Source organism: Anser cygnoides, chromosome 3 (genome assembly GCF_040182565.1).
Source record: "Anser cygnoides isolate HZ-2024a breed goose chromosome 3, Taihu_goose_T2T_genome, whole genome shotgun sequence".
In the NCBI taxonomy this organism is placed as follows: Eukaryota; Metazoa; Chordata; class Aves; order Anseriformes; family Anatidae; genus Anser; species Anser cygnoides.
Window position 1 is genome coordinate 34,800,796 of NC_089875.1, and position 19,944 is coordinate 34,820,739.

General features: G+C 36.1%; 1 protein-coding gene across 8 annotated transcripts in view; it reads right to left on the minus strand.

Annotated features, from left to right (window-relative positions):
• LTBP1 (latent transforming growth factor beta binding protein 1) overlaps positions 1-19,944 on the minus strand; it is a 201,735-nt gene that overhangs the window by 58,962 nt on the left and 122,829 nt on the right. For 2 of the 8 annotated variants that reach the window (XM_066993883.1, XM_066993889.1), the window contains 8 exons: positions 17,339-17,506; positions 14,525-14,758; positions 12,558-12,580; positions 11,478-11,577; positions 10,776-10,871; positions 5,015-5,140; positions 3,788-3,913; positions 2,926-3,048 (listed from right to left, as the gene is read on the minus strand). In XM_066993883.1, the coding sequence (XP_066849984.1) occupies positions 2,926-3,048; positions 3,788-3,913; positions 5,015-5,140; positions 10,776-10,871; positions 11,478-11,577; positions 12,558-12,580; positions 14,525-14,758; positions 17,339-17,506 (996 nt within the window). Of the gene's footprint in view, positions 1-2,925; positions 3,049-3,787; positions 3,914-5,014; positions 5,141-10,775; positions 10,875-11,477; positions 11,578-12,557; positions 12,581-14,524; positions 14,759-17,338; positions 17,507-19,944 lie in introns of all 8 variants that reach the window. The other 6 variants (XM_066993884.1, XM_066993882.1, XM_066993886.1 and 3 more) reach the window with 5 other exon arrangements.

Genomic DNA, 19,944 nt, shown 5'->3' on the forward strand with positions numbered 1-19,944 from the left:
GCAACATACACATCTCTGTGAGGCTGGCAGCATTTAGGGTGACAGAGGGACTTGTTGCATCACAAGAGATTGCAGTTTACCCGTGACAAAGCACCAAGATAGGTCCTGAAAAGCTCAAATATCTCATGATCAGGCTCTGAGCATCTACCAATAACTTCTTATCCTGCACTGAAGAAAATTCCAATACATCCAATATTTTCAGTCTAAAAGAGACTGCATACAAAAGTTGTCATTCAAAGACAAGCTGCTGTTGAGTGACCTGTGATTAGATGATAACGGAATTAAAATTGCATGGGCAGCCTCAATCTAGCCTGCTTGCAGATTTGAATATCATTTTATGACATGGTCTGTAATGATACAATTATAATATTTTCTACCTAAGACTTGCTTCACACAGTGCATGCAGCTAATGAAATATTCAGAGCCTAAGTTATCTCTAACACCAGCTCCCTAAGTTAACATCTCTGCTCCAAGCCTAGATGTTGTGTCTTCAGCAGTTAAGGACTGCTACTCCACCACAGAGTGTTAAGGGTAGCAATTTACTCCTAGTTTTGGGAACAAGCTTCACAGAGGGAAATTTGCCCCCAACACTTGTACTTTAACTGGATAACGCTCCAACCTTCAGAGAATTGGACATCTCAGCTCCAAACTAGACACTGGATCTGTGCAAATCACATTTTTGTATATAAACATGACAATCCAACAGAGTACTTTCTCATAAAAACGGCATCAGGCCTCCTGAGCCTCTACAATGCAGCCCTGCAAATGCTTCTCAGTGAAGCAGCTGTGAGATTTTTAAAATTTATTTATTTTAAATAACAAACAACCTTCCTCTGAAACCTGCTCTCAGAACTGCCTGGATCGTATTCACCTTCAAAACACTCAGCGTGAATTATGCGTTTTGTACAGAAATTTTCAGTCAAAATAAAGTCTAAATGCTCAAAGCTTAAAGAAATCGCTAGGAGTTTTTGTAGGAATAATTAATTGTATGTAATAACGTTTCACTACGCCTGTAACACTGTTCTACATGAACAACGAACTTAGCGAGAAGAACATGTATGCAAACTGTCTCCCCAGCTGGGCCCACAACACAGCTTGCGTGGATATAGCTTGAAGGCAGAATTACGACAGGGTGAGGAAATGTAAATGAACAGTGTGTATTGTGTGCAGCTTGGAGGATTCTTACCTTTGTTTTTGATGTGCGGAGGAGGTGGAAAGAAGTTATTTGTGGAATTTGGAATCTGTCAGTAGTGTGACTATAATGTGTAGGTGTAATGACATGGTGAAATGATTCCCTGAACGTGTCATTTCCTTGGTTTGATGGATTTAGTGTAGGAGGGTTTTTCCCCAAAGCAACCTTAAATAACTTTCAGCAGAATATGTGATTTTGGAGATTACATATTTTTAAGCTAAATAATAGAGGACTACACCACACTACTTAAAATACAAGCTAATAAGAAATTCGATGCACTGTGATATTCTGATTTTTAGCCTATTTTAGAGTCCAATACATTCCTGACTGACAGAGAAGATTTGCAAAAGCAGTTGTAAGAGCAGAGTGTGTAAAGCATTTATTAAACAGAAAAAAAAATGTCTGAGTAGAAAGTGGAATCTCTTAGCAATGCTCAGAGCAGCAAGTATACCCACAGCAGCTTTACATTGATCATTTGTTAGGCAACCTAACATGTTAGCAATTTTATTCTGTCATAAGTACCTTAGAAAAATGCATGTACAAAACTATGTTTAAAAATAAACAGCTGCCTGTGGTTTTTAGTTCACAATTCCATTGAAAATGAAAAAAAGAACAACAAAATAGGCAAAAACGGCACACTGGAAAATAACACGTAGTTTTGAAGGTCAGACATCATAGGATCTCCTGCAACATGAAATATCTGCTAGGTATACATTTCCAAACAAGAAAAAGAAAGAGGAAAGGGGAAAAAGGAAAAGAGAAAAGTTCATTTTATCACTTGCTGCCTGTTCTTTTTATTTATTTATTTATTTACGTTTATTAGGAAAAACAATGGATCCTTTTGGAAACAAAAGACTTTGTAAAGTGGACAGGTAAGGAGGGAATAGTAATAAACTTAACAGATTCCATGTCAAGAGCTGCTAAAATAGCTGTCCTGAGATGAAACAGTATGAGCTACTTCAGGTTCTGTCCTCAGCAGGGGAATTCCTTTGCAGCATCTTAAATCTAAATAACAGGAATTGAATTACAGTTGCAGAAATCAAATAACTGAAAAGGTTGGAGAGTACGCAAAAGGTTTCTTGTTTAAGATTGCTCCCTCCGGGAATTCTCCCTTTGCAGCTCAAGCCTCTGTGCAGAGCCTCCCTTGAACAGCAGGCAATGTTAATCTTTCCAAACAGTGGTAACATTTGGCACTTTTTATGATATGAATAAATTGTAACTTCACTTCATTGTCCCAGACATACTGCAGATAAAACAACCAATATCCTTCTGAACATTGTCATTTTTAGCTGCTGTACGTGGGGAAGTGAAATGACCTGAAGGCAAATTAAATGAAGAAATGTTAGAGAAATCCAACAGTGAGATTAAGATAGAGAAATTACCAATGGAAATAAGCACAGAGTGGAATGGGGAAAGGAACTCTGAATGCAATAGATATAAAACTACTGTGCCAAGAGATTCCATCTGAAAAGAAATAGCAAATAGAGATAGAAATTACTTAAAAGAAATGTATCAAGTAGAAAAATAATAAGCATGCAAATTCACTGTGGCATAGTTTTAATATTTCTAATGACCATCTTTCTTTAAAAACAAACAGGTGTAAAGTTTACTGCTGAGATCAGAAAGAGCAGTCCATAAGAAAACAGTCATCATGATGAAATGGCTCCTCCTATTGCAGCTGTTTGGTTTGGCAACCGTTACTGTGTTACCACCAGTGAAGAGTCCAAGCTTACCTTCACATTCCCCTCTCCTGTTCATTTGGTATCCACTGTCACAATATTCACACCTATACGAGCCAACAGTGTTTATACAGAAGCCTTCCCCACAAGTATGAGGCCTTGAACATTCATCAAAATCTGCAGAGATGAAAAAGAGAAGTTAAGAGAAACTTTGTTCCACCACAAAATTACCAAATGCTTGCATCTCCCCTAACCTTTTCTTTAGTTAAACAAATAAAAAAGCTCGAACTTTCAAGCTGTTTGTAAGCCACAGCCTTAAAGCACTTCTTATTGAGCAGTTTCATCTTTACTTCATTGCATGTGACTGGAGAATAAAGTCTAGAAACAATCAGGCTGTAGGAAGAGGTACAGTGAGCGCCTCTGTGGTTGCAAGCACATTGCTTGTCACTGAGTGCATGCTGTGCTCAAGGGAGCGCTAACCTAAGGAAGTTCACAGCTTCTTCAATGTGTTTCTGTTACTATGTAAAGTCCACAGATGTTTGCAGCTATGCTTAAAAATACGGTTTGTTAAATCAGCTAGAGATTGAAAGAGTTTTGAATATTTGTATTTCCCACCACAGAAAGTGTTTTTACTAAATGGTAGTTTTCCTAAACAAATATGATACTGAATAAATTCTTGTTTTTCAACAAATGATCATTTTGAAAAGTAGGAGAAACCACTCACATACTTTCCTCTCCACAATACCTGGTGAGAGACACTTAAAACACTTCCAGACATCAGACCAGTACCGATGACATTTAGAAAAAAAGTTGAAAAAGGGACTTCCGGGGGGGGTTGGATAAAAATACGAAAATTAATCAAGAAGCTTATTTTTATTTATTTTTTTTTTTTTTTACAAAGTAGAGCAGTAATTACCAACGCAGTCAGTTCCATCTTCACTGGCCATGAATCCAGCTTGGCAAATACATAGGAAACTTCCTTCTGTATTTTCACAGCGTCCAAGGGAACAGAGATGAGGTGTCTGATTACACTCATTAATATCTATAAAAGAAATAAAAATGTAAGACTGTAGAATAACATATTTAGTTGTGATTCTTTTTGTTCATTCTGTGCCATGCTTTTGAAAGGATTGATCTTGTAATTATTTTAACTATTTGAAAAAGCATATGCGCTCCTCTCCCTTAAAGCTTCAAAAAAGATGCATTAAATAGTTTTGGTTGGAAAAAAATGCTCTTACTGGCATAGACTATATGAATATTGCATTGGCCTGAAGAATGTGACATGATTACCATTCAAATCACTACCATGAGTGTAAGCTGAGCACAAGCTGCAAGCATAGTACATTAATACAATTTGTATGAAATAGAAGAATGAAATAATATTATTATTTTTTTTTAATATGGCAGTCACACCTGATAGCCTGTGCATCAATTTGAAGTTACTGAATTTTAGGTAGTGTGAAAAGTTGATAGTATATAGTCTTGAAACATGATATAATAAAGTCTTCCTGATCCAAGTTACAGAGGAACCAGCATACTCTGAATCAAGGAAAGGGATTGATAGGCTGCTTCCAGATCTGAAATGGCTTATTCAGAGCCTGTCTGGGCTTTGAGCGGACAAAGACCTCACTTACAGATCTCTTAATGTGCTTCTGGGATGCTTACAGTATTCTCTTTTTTCCAGCAAGTGGTTGAAAGGAAAGGCCTAACAAAGTGACCGGATTTAGTTCAGCTGCAGAGCTGGTAGCTGGTCAAATTGTTCTGAGACACAGGCATTACTTCTGTCATTCTTTCTCCAAACAGAAGTGTATTTCTTCCTAGCAGTCTGATAATTTTAGATACCTAATACAAAACCGCGAAGAAATGGTCTGTCTAATCACTTTTTCTCTCATCTCACAAAGGGAATGGCTTTCATTTAACTTTAATTAAATTTACATTCAGTTCTGAGTGGTGAAAGGCTATATTAGAGACAAGCTGGCAAATTTTATTTGACATACAAAAACTAGCTTCTGTGTAGTTTGGAAACATCCAGTAGAGGAATCAGCTCCTGACTGCTCTGTAGCATATTCCTCCTGATCAGACTCTACATTTCAAACATTTCATAATGTGATTATTTCAAAGTTTTGAAAGCATGCATTCATACCAGAGCATTTTGTCTGCTGATCATTAAGTTTGTATCCCTCGTAGCATATGCATGTGTATCCCACAGGCAAATTAACGCAGTGTCCTGCTCCACAGATATCAGGATTAACTGTGCACTCGTTGATTTCTAAGCAAACAAAACAAAGCTTAACATTAAACTCTCCCACATAGTTGTTTATGTGCACAATATTCTGTAATCCAAGTAAAGATTGGGCCTGAAAGCAACTGTAAGTTTGTAAAACCTGGGTTTCTGTAATAAATAACTTATCTGGAAGATCTAGAAACTATCTAGGCTTTTCCTAGTGACATATTTTCATGTCCCATCCAAAATCTATAAATGAGTACACAAAAAAATAAAGTAAAATAAAGGCAATCTAAATATATATATATATATATACACACACACCATTTAATCTTTGCAGCAAAGGTTATGAAAATAACTGTGGTAGGTTTCTTGTTATTTTTACAGAATACACATCAGCTAACAGCTTGAACATATTTTGTAAGATAAGGAGATTCAGATAGGGCAGCATTGGATGCTAAGTCCTTAGAGTTGTTTTGGAAATTCTCAAAGTAAATGTGTTACTGCTAAGAATATTAATGAATATATTTGGTTGCAAAGTAAATTAAGGTTATACAGCAGCATGAAATGGTAACTTCTTAAGAAGTTATAATTTGTAGAGAAGAATCATTTATTCAGACTATTTAGAAACAGATTACATTTAAATTTAACTAAATCTGAAGGTGCAGAACTAAGGCACTCAAAACCACCTCAATTAACTGTATTCAGTTTATTTTACCCAATCTAGAATTTCATCTTGCAAATCTTACCTCACTTGCATTTACTATGTCTTATATAGCTGAACATTTGAAACTGTATATGAACAACAGATTATTTCATTTAGTAATTATTATATTAAATAATAACCTAATTAATTTCCTTCATAGAACACAGCAATTTGTAGTTCCACTCTTTTTCCTGAGGAAACAAAACCCAGAAGAACACGGAAAGCTACCATTTTTTCTCAACTGATGTTAGTTCACAACAGTGTAGTAACTTCCTCCCCCCATAAGGAAGCAGGGAGCAGACCTTCAGAAGGGGCAAAGTCACAGCAGTGCTGACTTCCAAATTCTCATTGACCATTACTAATTAGTAAAGCTTTCATATGGGATTGACAAACTAATTAGAGGTAATTGAAGGAGGCAGCTCAATGCTTGCAGAAGGACAGGATAATATCTCTATTCTTGCCATAGATTCAGGAGGGTTTAACTGGGGACAGAATTGTACCTCCAACAGCAGGGTGATTCAGGCCCTGTATATGTCGTGTACAACTCAAACATCCACACTGGCCATGCCTTCAAGAAAGAAAGCCATCTTTTAAGAGATAAATTTTTACTAAAACGTGCAATTTCACTCTGTGAATGCAAATCAAGGAACTACAAGGTAGATATGTCTACCATATACAATACTGCATCTTAGAGTACTTACCTGGACATTGCAATTACTTCAAAACCTGTGTTAATTCTGAGACTAGCCAATCTGACACTGCAGTGCTCTCACGTATATATACTACATTGACTTTTTTTGTTTTCAGATTTATAGCAAGTGAAATTTTCAGGCCCTTTGGACACAGAACCATGAATTAGACAAGTTTCAGCTATGACAGGAGTATTATTTGCATTTCTGTTATTTTTACTTCTTGACACGTGGATGTATGTAGAAAAGACAACTTTAATACATCAAATACAACTTTAATACATCAAAAAGGAAGAAACAAAAATGTTTATAAGAATGCTTCAAAATAGATCTTACAGTAACTCTGCATCTGCTTTTTGTAAAACATGTTGATCAACATCCCATGAAGTTTACACCCCTCAAAGACCATAGTCATGTACACTTCTCATACACAGTAGACTGTGTGCACTGTCTACAGACCTCACTTGTGGACAAGAATGTACAAGGGAGTGGCTGTCAAGCTAATGTAGAAAAACATTTAAAAAAACACGGAGTTCTTTTATTATGGGAAGTAAGATAACATATAAAGGGAAAACTCCTAAAATTCTCATTTATCAATTCCATTTTTAAACTTAAAAACATTCTACCTCTCTAAATTCTTAGTTTAAAGCATCTTTCACTACTTTTCCTATTGTAGCATTCAGGGTATTGACTGTCCAGAAGTAAACCTTTCAAAGCACACTTATCATATACTATATATTTACAACATGTTCTGTATTAAGGGTGAGAAGAATGAATACTTTTGAAATCCTTCTGAAAAGGGTGGATCATGAGAATTTCTTTCAGAAAAGTTTTATTTGTGAATAACCTTGTGTGTATTTCTTTATTTTTTTCAATAAGTATATTGGAGGTGTACATAGCATCTATTAAAATAACCCACAAATATTTTGATTTTGAATAAGAAAAATAGAAATGTAAAGAGTGAAAAATTATTATGCAACCTATTTGATGAGCCACCTTTTTGTTTCCTAATAAATAGTCATTATTTCCTAGTATATAAATACTGTATTGTCCAAATATACATTGTAAATCCATATGCTAAGCGAAAGGGCAAAATGAAATTTCAACATAGGACTCAAGCTCTACAATTTTTTTTAGGACATGAAAGGAAATATAAAATCCAGAAATATTGTAGACACAAGAGGCAACAAAGCACAGAATTTTCATAACAAAAATGGAAACAGAGTAGCTCAGAAGAAACGTAAGACTCAAGTCTTGAAGTAAAAAAGTACAGAACTCACTTCAAGTGAAAATGTAAAACAGGATTGTGAAAGGCACCAAGGAAAGCACACAATCATGGGCTCAGCCTTCTAGGTAATGTTTGCCAAGGGCAGTCAGAAAAGCAACTCTTGTAACTCATCTCAAAACTAATCTACTTACACTGTATGAAGATTTATTTTCTGCAAACAGGAGACTTTCATTTCTTAAGAGACAGAATTAGGGGGTGAAAATAACCAGTTATTCACTCGGAAGCCTTCAAAAAAGACTGGAGTGCTTTAAAACACAACAGCACAGGGTATTCTCCTGAAGAACTAAGTTCTAGGTTTACTCCCTGGTAATCTCAGAGATAAAAGGTGCAGTCTCAGGCATTGCACTGATCTCAAAGAGCTAAAGCAGAAAATTCAGGAGGAATATTTCCTCTCAACCACAAAACATGAAATATCTACTGACATGGCAGGAGTCAAATTCCTCAAGCAAATCAGATGTGTTGCAGAGATTTGTCAGTTTCCCATAAACAAAACAAGTTCTAGGACTTGTATGTTCAGTACACCATTTGGAACATACTGCTTGCCTTTGAGAGGGTATGCAGAAGGGGACGTGGAAGTACTTCACAAGGCAGTCTAGACAACAAAACGTCTAGAGGGTAAACACGTACGTTGATGTCATGGTAGCTGGGAACAACACCGATATACAATCACAGAGATAACTACAGATTGTATCAGATCCTACAGGAAGAAAAACTTCAGAATTCTCCATAAGCCTTAGTGGGCTAAGCCAACTGTCAGGCAACTGGAATCAGTTACTCCCAATGCAAGTATATTACAAGGGGAGGAACAGTCGAAGCTCCTAGTACTCAGATAAAACACTATGTACAGAGACACAAAGATAAAACAGGAATGCAGAGACAGCAGAGCATTCTGAACTAGATCAGCATGCTCTCACATGATTATGAAGTTCAAACAACATATATATTAAAATATCTGCACAAGGGCTAAAATGGGGCTTGAATGCCAAAGCATGAAAGTTCACTGGTCTGGAGCAAACAGAGATACAAAGACCCGTACTGCAATATATATGACTGAAATGGAACAATTTTTCCACAGGTGCTCCAGAATTAGTAATGTGAGAGGTACTGATATAAAAACATAGAACCATCTTTAATTTACAAGACAAAAATAGCAGCAGAAAAAATTATGCACAAAGACAAGGGAGGCCGTGATTATTGCAGTACAGATTTCCCTATGCACTTGCTGTTTCAAAGTTAATGCCTTTCAACTTTATGCCACAGAGCACTCAGTTGAGCATTGTGAAAAAAGAAACTTAAAATATATAGAGATTACTGAACTACAAAACTATGACATAATTCTTTGAATAGCCTAGAATCTCTCATACTGGCAAGCACTCTCTGGCATAAAAAATGGATGAGAAAAATCCTACAGTTATATAAGCTGTAAATGAACTGTGGAGAAATCATCTCCCATCCATGTATGTCACACACGAAATTCTAGGAATTTCCACAGAAGATCTTAAGTGGATTGCTTTAAAAAAAACGAAGTTTTTTCCTGGCTTATCATAATTTCAATTTTAAAATGCAATGAACCTCTGAAGGACAGCATTAGCTGCACAGACAAGACGAAAGATTTCAAAAGGAAGGCCTTCCTTCACACAGCTTTCATGTGTGGAAAAAATGAGTACAGAGAGAAAGAAAAAGCTGGAACTTTGAAGGAACAGTCCAGTCTGCTTGCTTCTGCTTCTAGCAGAATCACATCAGAAATAATACCCTTCAGTTTCAAAGAGAAAGGGTCTTTGTAATTCACTTTACTTGGGAGAGTTTCTGCTCCAGATATCCAAAATGGTTTGTGATGCTTTCTAACAGCTGCTTTCTGTGTCAAGGGACGAAATGGGGATAATGACATGAATTTTAGTTCACCTATAATCCTGCTTTGTCATTGCCAAAAATGACTTCTACCACAGTTTTGTAGAAGGGAGACAGACTGTGGGTGAAACTCACCATCCGTCATCCCATCTGGAGTCTGACATAATCTCTCTGTCTTGCTGTTGCTGTCTTGACTTGGAATGTATTTAGTCCACAACCCTTGATTTAGTAGCTCAGAATATAGTAGGATATTGCTTTTCAGCATTTCTTTCACCCAGATCACTCAACACCTCCACTGATAACTAATGTTTGTTATATTCTCTACCTGCACAGGCCTCTTTGTGGTCATGAAGGAAAAAAAAAAAAGTATACACTTCCTCTATCCCATTTCCGTGTCTTTCACATTTTCTACTGCTGCTCCCTTGAATAACATAACAGTGAACTTTGCTACTTCATCCACTGTCTCTTCTATTTAGCTGCTGCTGACTACTTTTCTGACAGCACAGCTTGCATCAGGGTGTTCCTTTTGTCTTGTCACTATTTGAAGCACTCCCCTCCAACAGCATACCTAGTCTGTATTCTAGCAGAGACTACATCCACTAGACTGAACTGTACCTGTTCTGCTTGATAATATTCACTTCACTGACTGTTCAGTCTTAACTTACTGCTACTTTCTGAATCGTGGTAGTGCCTAGAAACCCCAGTTATAAAACAGAGGCCCTCTGAATCAGGCATTTTGAATGCACCAAAATAGTGTTGTGCATCTTTTTAAACCATTGAAAATACTGTACCTGCATATTTGTCTTTGCAATTCACACAAGATTGCAAATATGAACATCAACTATAGGATTTCAGTTCCAGATCGGGTAATCTGAGGTAGAATGACTCATTTTTGATTCTACCATTGATCTGTGGGCACAAAAATGGCAGGTACAGCCTGGGAACGTCCAAGTCCTGGCTCTGGTAATAGTACACTCATTCCTGTGTTTTTCTGTACTCTCTTTCTACCTTTCCACAGAGCACTCCTTTCTGTCCACAGCAATACTCTCTTGGCTATTCTAATTCTGAAGTAATGTGGAACAAGTTACAGTGTCAGGAATTCACAGTCATTTCCTAACTTATTTTAGTACTAAATACAAAGTACAATACCTGTAACTTGAGTAGGTGCAATTACTTGACTTGCACTCGAAGTAGAGACTTCAGGAGCAACTTCAACAGGCAGAGGAGGAGATGTTTTCTCAATCACTACTGTGTGACATGGAATGGAAGTCAATTGCATCAAAAAACAAACAAAAAAACAAACAAACAAACAAACAACAACAACAAACAACTCAGAGCATCCACACATGATACCGATCTAGCCAGACACTATGGAGCTTTTCACTAGTTTATTCTGCTTAGATCTGGAGTAGAAAAAAAAAGCAGTATAATTGGGTTTTCCATCATTTTACCACTTCTGAAAAAAATGAGATGCTGAAGAAAGCAAGAACAATAGTAACATTTCTGCATCTAAAGCTATGCATAAATCTACAAGAAGGCACCTACATAAAGTTTCTTCTTGAACGGGTTATAAAAGCTTCAACTCTGCTGACATTAAAATTCTCATGTACATACTCCAGGATATTATTTTTGTCTATAATGTATCTTTGCTTTACGTGACTTACATGTCACCCAACCAATGGCAACCTCTCAATTCCTCCCACCTCAGATTTCTTTTTTTTTTTCTGCTCATGGAAAAATTGCTCATTAAACTGCAGTCAATTTTTCATTAATCTGTTACCGTTGCTATCTTTCTACTCTTTGAAGAGCTGCAAACACTTTCTGTGTGTCAGAACAGACAGAACAAGTTACCTGGAAACTGTGGATGCAGGTTAATTGTTGAAATTCCAGGAGAGAGCTGGGGCTGTCCAGGCTCTAGGATTTGCTTTTCTTGATCGAGTGAAACTAATTCCTAAAAGAATAATTAGAAATTTACATTCTGAAAGCATTGTTTTAATTTGGCTATCATAACAACCCACAAACTCTTGGCTTGAGAAACTGCTAACATTCTCCCATGACTGGTTTCATATAGGAGATCATTAATCATCACCAATTTAAGCATGAAAGAACACAGAATACTATTCTTAAACAATGTCATACAATTCAAAATTGATTTTATTTGAAGGAGACATGTCATGGAGCTTCTTGGCTTTGTCACTCCATAGCTCTCCCATCATCTGGTCTTTAATTGCTTATAAACAGTATTTAGCTGCAGTACAGCATCACACAAGTATATAGTCACATGTCTGTAAGTCTCTGAACACTGTGAAAAGTTCTCTCTTAGCTATTACAATGAATACCTTATTTTCATAAGCATTAGATGCTTGTAAGACTTCAGGAAAATTAAATGAAGCACAGCTGCAGTTACTCCTGATGAATTCTGTTATCTTGAGTGGAGAGGATCAAAAACCTCCAGAATGGAGGAATTAAAACAGATAAGCACCTGCTCTTCTCCACTGAATATACAGCAATCCTAAAAAACTACTGAAACCAAATCAGGCATTAACATGAGTCTCTTAAGCAGGTGTTGCAAATAGTCTTTAAAAGCTTCATACTGTTTCACTCCAACTCATTTTCTCTCGCTGTCAGTACCAGTGACTCTCCTTCATACTGTCTGCAATTTCAAATATCTTCCTTAAAATACAGGCTCCAGAATTGGATAGAACAATACAGCACTAGATCCTTTACCAATACCAAAGGGAGATTAATTTCTATCTGCCTGTTTTTGTATATAATAACGACATGAGCTCTTTCTGCCTCAGGATTTGCACTGTAAGTCCACTGTGAGTTGTTTGTTCCTCATGAACCCTAAACCCTTTTCAGAGTTACCATATCACATCCTGTACACATGACCTGCAGTCTAATTCCTTGATATATCACATTATGTTTTACCTGATCAGGGGCTGCAGTTGCCACTAAAACCAGAAAGAAAAAAGAAAATTAATCAGTCTTCACATAACACTTATTTACACATTCAATTTAAAACTACTATCACATTGGAAAGTGGTTGTTGCCATCAAAGAAAGCTTTCAGGTTCTGACCTTATCCCAAAATCATGTAAACTTGAAATAGTGTTCCTGAAGAAAATGTAAAAGCTAACCTGAAACCATACTAAGATTCCATGCACCAACCAACGCTTATCATTATTTACTTTAATATTCACCTTTCTTACAGGTTTCTAATCTTTTTCCTTTGAAACAATTCGAAAAACTCACTGGTTAACAACTTACTAACTGATTAAACTCCTAAAATTCCTACCACAGAGTATCAGCATTTGTATTTACTTTAAAGGTAAATTAATATCATAATGGTATAGAATTAAACATTTTTTTTAATTTATTGTTAAAAAAGGCTTAAAATTTGCCTTTTCTTTATGCAAGCAGAAGTATTTTTGTTTTCTTTTTCCCACAAAAATTATTATTTTTTTTCCCCCAGGAAGGAGGCGTAGAAATTTCATACAGGTTTTCATTTTCCACCGCAGATTGCATTTTTTAAGTTTGTCTTTTACGGATGGAAATCTATATATTTCTGTAAAATCTTGTAGGAGTGTCTTTCTTTTCAAAATCAACTTTTTTCACAGAAGAGAAATGGAAAAACCTCTCTCTTCTCACTTTAGTTTCTTTAGTATTAGCAGGGGGGCTGATTAGATCTAATAAAATTTTAAAAATACAAAATTCTAACATATCCAAAAATGGAATATAAAATTCAAACATTTATAAGCATCATTACTGACTTAGAGCAAGCATTTGTAAAGGTAGGTGTTTGGGTTTTTTAAACTAAAACTTTTTTTCTTCAGTTTCTCTGCGTTCTGAGATTTACCAGAACGTGGCAACCCTTCTAATTACTCAACTGATATTTTAGTAAATGACATACCACTTTGTAACACAGAAAAACCCAGAGGTTTATGTGAGATAATATAAACCTGCATTGACTGTAGGTATATTTGAATGGGTTATTTTCTTGCCGGCTTCAGTTTAGCTCCATTTTTGTTTTGAAAGCAAAACTAGAGTATTAATTTTAACAAGAAAGTAACCCACATCGCACAGAATTCTGCAAAGTCAACTGACTGAAACTCTTTCTAATAACAGCCAGACGTATGTGTCATAGGCGCTACCTGGAAACAGCTTACTATGCACTCAGTATCATCACAAGGTTCTTCAGGAACATATATAACATATCTGCTTGCCTACAGTTAGATCATGCCAAGTTTGCTGGCAATGCATTTACAGTAGCGCTGCTTTCGGCATGTCTTTGTTTCTGCATTTGTTTTAAACTCAGGACAACTGCAGCTGCTAAAAGTTCTTTGAGGGGGTTGTAGAAAACCACACGAAGCCTTGGAGAAATACTGTAGAGGAATCAACTGATTATTAAACAGCCCAGCATAGGGGGGCTGATCTGGCATGGTCCAGCAGAGGGAGTGCACAGCTGCAGGGATGAAACCAGACCACAAGCTAGTGAAGGACACCCACATCAGGTGGTGGTAATCTACAGGAGTGCGTAGAAGGAAGATGCTGATAACCCCTTCATCCCTACCACCCCAAATACTAGTAAATCAAAGCCTGAGCTGGACCCTTTGTTATATTTCAGAAACATCTTCATAAAAATATTTACTATTTCTTATCATAAAAATTAATCAGGCTAAAGCATTTTCTCTCTCTCCATGGTGTTCTCTGCATCTGCTGGGAGCTATACGTAAAACTTCAGAAATAAAGCATGTAACACAATACACTCTGTGACATGGACTGCTCTTCTCTGGGAAGTGACTCCTCTTTCTGTTGTACACAGCTACTGTGCAAAGAAACATACCATCGAAGACACATGCACAGAAATATAGAAAGACTAAATTTTCCCACTCTCACCTTCTTGCACAGCCATCTCAGGCTCACTTTTCTGTGAGAAGGTCAGTGCCTCCACTGGCTCTTCCTTTGCTGGGAGAGGTGGAGGAGAAGTACCTTTAGCAACAGGTTGAGTAATCGGGGTCTTGCCAATGACAGGTGGCTGTACTCTAACTGCAGGGTGATGATATAGCTTGTTTCTGTGAGGGCCAGAAACCGTATAACCCATTCCACCAGGGCAGATTTCCTTAAAAGCAGCTAGATTTGGGATGGGAAAATATTCCTTTTAGGAGTCTAAAAGTGCAATATGTTGACATAGTGGAAAATATAATGAAAACCACTAATAAATTTCATCTGCTATTGTATACACATTTTTATAAAAGATATTTAGACAAACTATGCATCGCTACTATATAACTGAACATTCTCTCAAAAGCATGTTCTGCCTGAAGGTTTCCCTGAAGTTTAACATCTTTGTTCAGTTACGTTTACTCTATCATTATGATCTATCAAGATCAATTTTTTTTTATTAATCCTCTTCAAACATTATATCCTTTCTGAGAACAAATTTAAATATGCAAATTGTCATCATCATTTACATTGCGGAAGGAATGAAAATTACTATTTCTATCATTTCCTTTTTTCAGAAACCAAAGAAGAAAGTCTCACCACTCCTGCACTAGAGGAACAGAATAATATCAATCAGAAACAACATTCATTCACAGGATCCCATTTGACTACACCAGAGGTCTCATACCAGCCCTGATGCAAATTCTACTTCCAAAGACCTTAATGAGCTTGATAAAAACAAGATGGCGATCATAAAAAAATCAACACTGGAAGAGAAAGGAAATAATCTCATTTGTACAAGAAAATCTCATTTAGAAGGCTGCTACATTAAAAGGTAATGAAAGTCAGGCAGCAGCACCTGCTCTGATCTCTGTAGCTGCTCTACATGAGCATCAGTCTTTGCAGTCCTAGTGGAAGACAAGAATGAAAAAGAAACACAGATCAGCCTTTGTTCCCATCAAAGACAATAGCTATACTCCTGTCATGGACAGGGGGCCTTCAGAAGTCTTGAGGGGGCAGGGCTTCATTGTCCTCATTGCTCTAGGTAAAGCTATGTCAGGATGAAATACCATAGATCTACTCTCACAAGTGCCTAATGTGATATCTTATAGCTTCTTAAGAGATGTGCAGAGTGGGACATTGGTAGGTTCACCAAATTCTGCTATGAAAACACATCAATGTTCTAAAATAAATTGGCGTCTAAACTAAAACCACAAAATACTAGCTACAGATACCCCACAAATGAAGTCATTGAATTATACATGAGAGATTTTCTACTATAGATACTACACTTCTTGGAGTGTGTTCAGATGGCGCCTTAGTAATAGAGAAGATGAAGGGTGAAATTGATTGATTGGATTCATATCAACAAAACAGTTTTTAATGGAAAATGCTAATATCAAAACTTGCCACAAAAACACCTAATTGAGGGTAAGAAATCTGGTCCCTTCAGATGCATACCCAGGATGTAGGAAATCTTCACTTGGGTCATATTCTCTCAAATGCAGAATAGATATGTGAGCCTTGTTCTAAGATAGCTCACGTAAGTGTTCTCAACAGCTGCATGTATATCTGACATTTCTTAGTCTTTCAGAGCTGATCTACTTCATACTACTTTAAAAGCTATCAGAGAGAGAGATGTTGACTCTTTAATCCAATGACTTAAATTAACATGGGATGCTGCAGTAAATACATTACCCCATTCTGGAATATCCCACTTTCACACATTTTTCATTGAAAACTCTGAAAGATCATTATGAATTTAACCTGTTATAGAAAGGAACATGTTTTTAAATCATGAAATTTGCCATGAAATGGGAAAAGTTTTTCCCACATAGCTCATCAGAATTTTCTACTCCCAGATTTTCTCTTAAGTCTTTTCATTAAGAAAAGTAACTAAAACAATCAATTGCGCATAATATTTAGCGGTTTGTTTTTTTTATAACAAGAGAGCAGTCATCTTGGCAAAAAAGATATATTCTCAGCTTCAGAATGTATATATGGAGTTGAGCATAAAGTTTCACACAATATTGTCATAGACATAAAGCATCTGCATTTAAATTGCTAGTCATCTGATGAGAATATGTTCTTGCTGCATTAAAAAGCCATGGAAATATTATTTACCTGAAAGTGAACTAGAATTTTAAAATCCTAAGCAGTGAGCTAGCAACCTAGCAGTCACACAGGATACAATGGCTTTAAATATCAATTGAAATGCTCAAAAACTTTGGTTACTTCCATTTCTGTATGCCCAGCTTTAAAAAGTAAGACATCCACTACTCTCATCATGCTGCTTATATTAGCTGTGGATTTCCCAAAGCAACTAGTTACTTTTGAAAATCTGAATTTTTATACAATACTCCACAAAAATACATGATTTGTATTATGAGTGACATCTGCAGCAGCAACTCCAGTAAGAGGGGATCACATTACAAGTACCTGTGTTAAAATACTGAACAAGCTAGACATCATATGTATTACAATAAGCAATGATCAATCATGCTTTTAAAAAAAGATTAATTTGACCAGATATTTGGACAAAATATAATACTGATCTAATCACTTTTTAAAATTATGAATCTTTGTGAACAAAGACAGTATACATTTTATTATTCTATTATCACATAGTAATCATGACAGTAGAACTGTCATAATTTACTGATGAACACTTCTGGTTTATTTTTCAATCAATTATTGGATATTTTTTTAAAGCATGTGTAACAAACATGGGGTGGGCATGAGCTTATACTTTTAATGGGCAGTTCTTACCTGTTCCTGGGAGGGGACACTTCTCACAGTGTGGGCCCCAGGCTTTGCCAACACTGCAACAGCAAAGCTGCTTGCTGAGCTGAACAGAAAGAGGATGCATGCATTGTTTTCCTGCACTAACAAACCGGTAGCAGGGTCCTTTCTCTTCAGCAACCATAGGACTATCAGCTGAAATGAAAGTAGAAGAGAGGATGGTGCTGGTCACATGAAAAGCAAAACAGAGAATCACCATGGGATTTCCAACACCAGTTAAATGCATTAATATTGTCCTCTACAAAAGCTTTATTTCAAACACCTATCTCAAGCCATAATCACACTATAAAATACATTTTTATTTGGCATCAAACACTCCTAGATTCCAAGCCATCCTAGACCAAAATGTATTTTAAAGAAAAAAAGGAAAAAAAAAATCCAAACCACCAGTTGCTATGCTGCCACAACAAAGAACCAGAATCAGCTTCCTCACCTGCACACAAGTATAACTGCTCACGATTAAGGTCAGTAACTGGCAATATACAGTGGCGACAACCTACAGAGCCTCTGGAAAATTCTGCTATAGCTATATATGTATGTATATACACGTCTGCAAAAGGATTAAGTCTCAGACATTATACCTTTTATAAAAGAGACAATTACATAATTAATTTTTTTTTTCATTTAGTTTAGTTGTGGTAAGAGACAAAGGCTATAAACTATGACTAGTATGTGGTAATTGGGAGGCTAACATCCATCCAGCTTTCTAATGTATGCATCCACATTCACATACAGTTAACAGTCCTGGATATCACAGTCTCTTAACCCTCAAAGTACAAAGAATATTTGATTTTCAACATGACGTGGAAAAGCAAAAATGAAAAACAGCTCCTTTTTTCTGGATTAAATTAAGCAGTGCTTAGTTCTTCAAATGATGAAAAACTTTCTCAGCAGTTGAATGCCATTAACCTCTAGAATAACATTATTATGTGAAAAAAGGAAGAATTCACCTATGGTTTCAGGTTATACTATTTTATAAATCTAGAGGTAGGTAAGGAGCTTAGGAAATGTTGTATTTTTTACTTATACTCTTCCAAAAAAACTTAAAGAAATTCACTTGTTCTCTAGGCCTTTTCTTTTTGCAGAGGTGGTTGATCTCAAACCAAGTAAAAACTGATTAACAGAGGAAAATATTTGCATTCATGCTGTTCACAACTTTTTCCTTCACCTAATTCTTTCTGAATTTCTAATCCTTCTTAATCAGGAGAAAAATGCACCAAAGATCATCCTTGGCTGAATGTTTAGTAAATGTAGCAGGAAAAACACACAAGCATAGAAATCTGTTAATTGTCAGCATGATTATATAGTACTTCTTCTCTAGCTCCCTGGTGCCCTAAAGGGTGTTTCCTTCATCTTTACAACAATTCATTTACTTATAGGCTTTAGTTTTTCAGTTCTACAAGCAACTAAATAAAGTTTCTTAAATATTTATTCCAAGCTTGATTACATTTCCCCTAAGCCAAGTGCAAGAGATTACAACCTTTGGAGATGAATAAAAAATTTATTATTACTTATTATATTATAATATAATAAACAATGGAATAATTTTACCAAAAAAATAATGAAAGGTGTATATTATTATATTATTTATTTTATTACCTGGATATCTAATCTTACCTTAACTACCTGGTAATATTCAGATATTACCTACCTACCTTCAGAAGGAAAAAGTAATATTTGAAACAGAGTGAAACAGCTGTAAGATCATAGTTGCATGAAAGATGCTGATAGCATAACACAGATACGCATACTTGGAAATGGATGCAAAAAGGATGAAATGCTCAATCTTCCTGATTCCAGAACAGCTGAATTTAGACTATGTGCAAGCACTGAAATTCCAGTGCTGTCTTACCAGGGTCATAATTCTTCCATGGATATTCAAGAGATTTTTGTGCAAAATATGTAAACTCAAGTGCTACTCTGCTTTTAAGTAGTTTCTCAGAAATATCTGCACCTCTGGAAAAACAAAACATGACAGAGGGGCAACAAAGGCCACTGGAGAGTTGGTTAAAATCAAGAGGGCGAGACTGTAGTGAAAAAGGTTTTTCCCTCACACACATGCATTTTTCCAGTATAAGTCTAAACTACACAGCTGCTGAATCATACACATTGTTTTTTCTTGTTCATCTTTTTTTTTTTTATGCCCCATGACTTACAGATATGTAAAAACATAGTATTTTTTCATTGTTCTTCTGTCTTACTTTTCCTTCCTAATGTTGTCTGTGCTAACTTCCGGTTAAATCTCATAGCATGCACTTCTTCAAGCTCCAGACAATGCTAACCAAGAGCTCTGTGCAGTGCTCCATTGGGCACACTATCCATATATAATTTTGCACTGCATACTAAAACACTGGTTAAAAGCAGGCATTGTGCCACGGTAATGGAACCATTTCATTATATCATTTTGTCTTGCTACAGGAACACAGGAATTTATCTTACACTATGAAGAAATCAGAGGTTCTTCTCTTGGAAATTGTTCAGATTTACTTATTTTCTCTACCACATAAAATCCCACTGTAAGAAAATGTCAGATTATTGAGACATAAGATGAAATATCTATCCCTTTTGAAAAA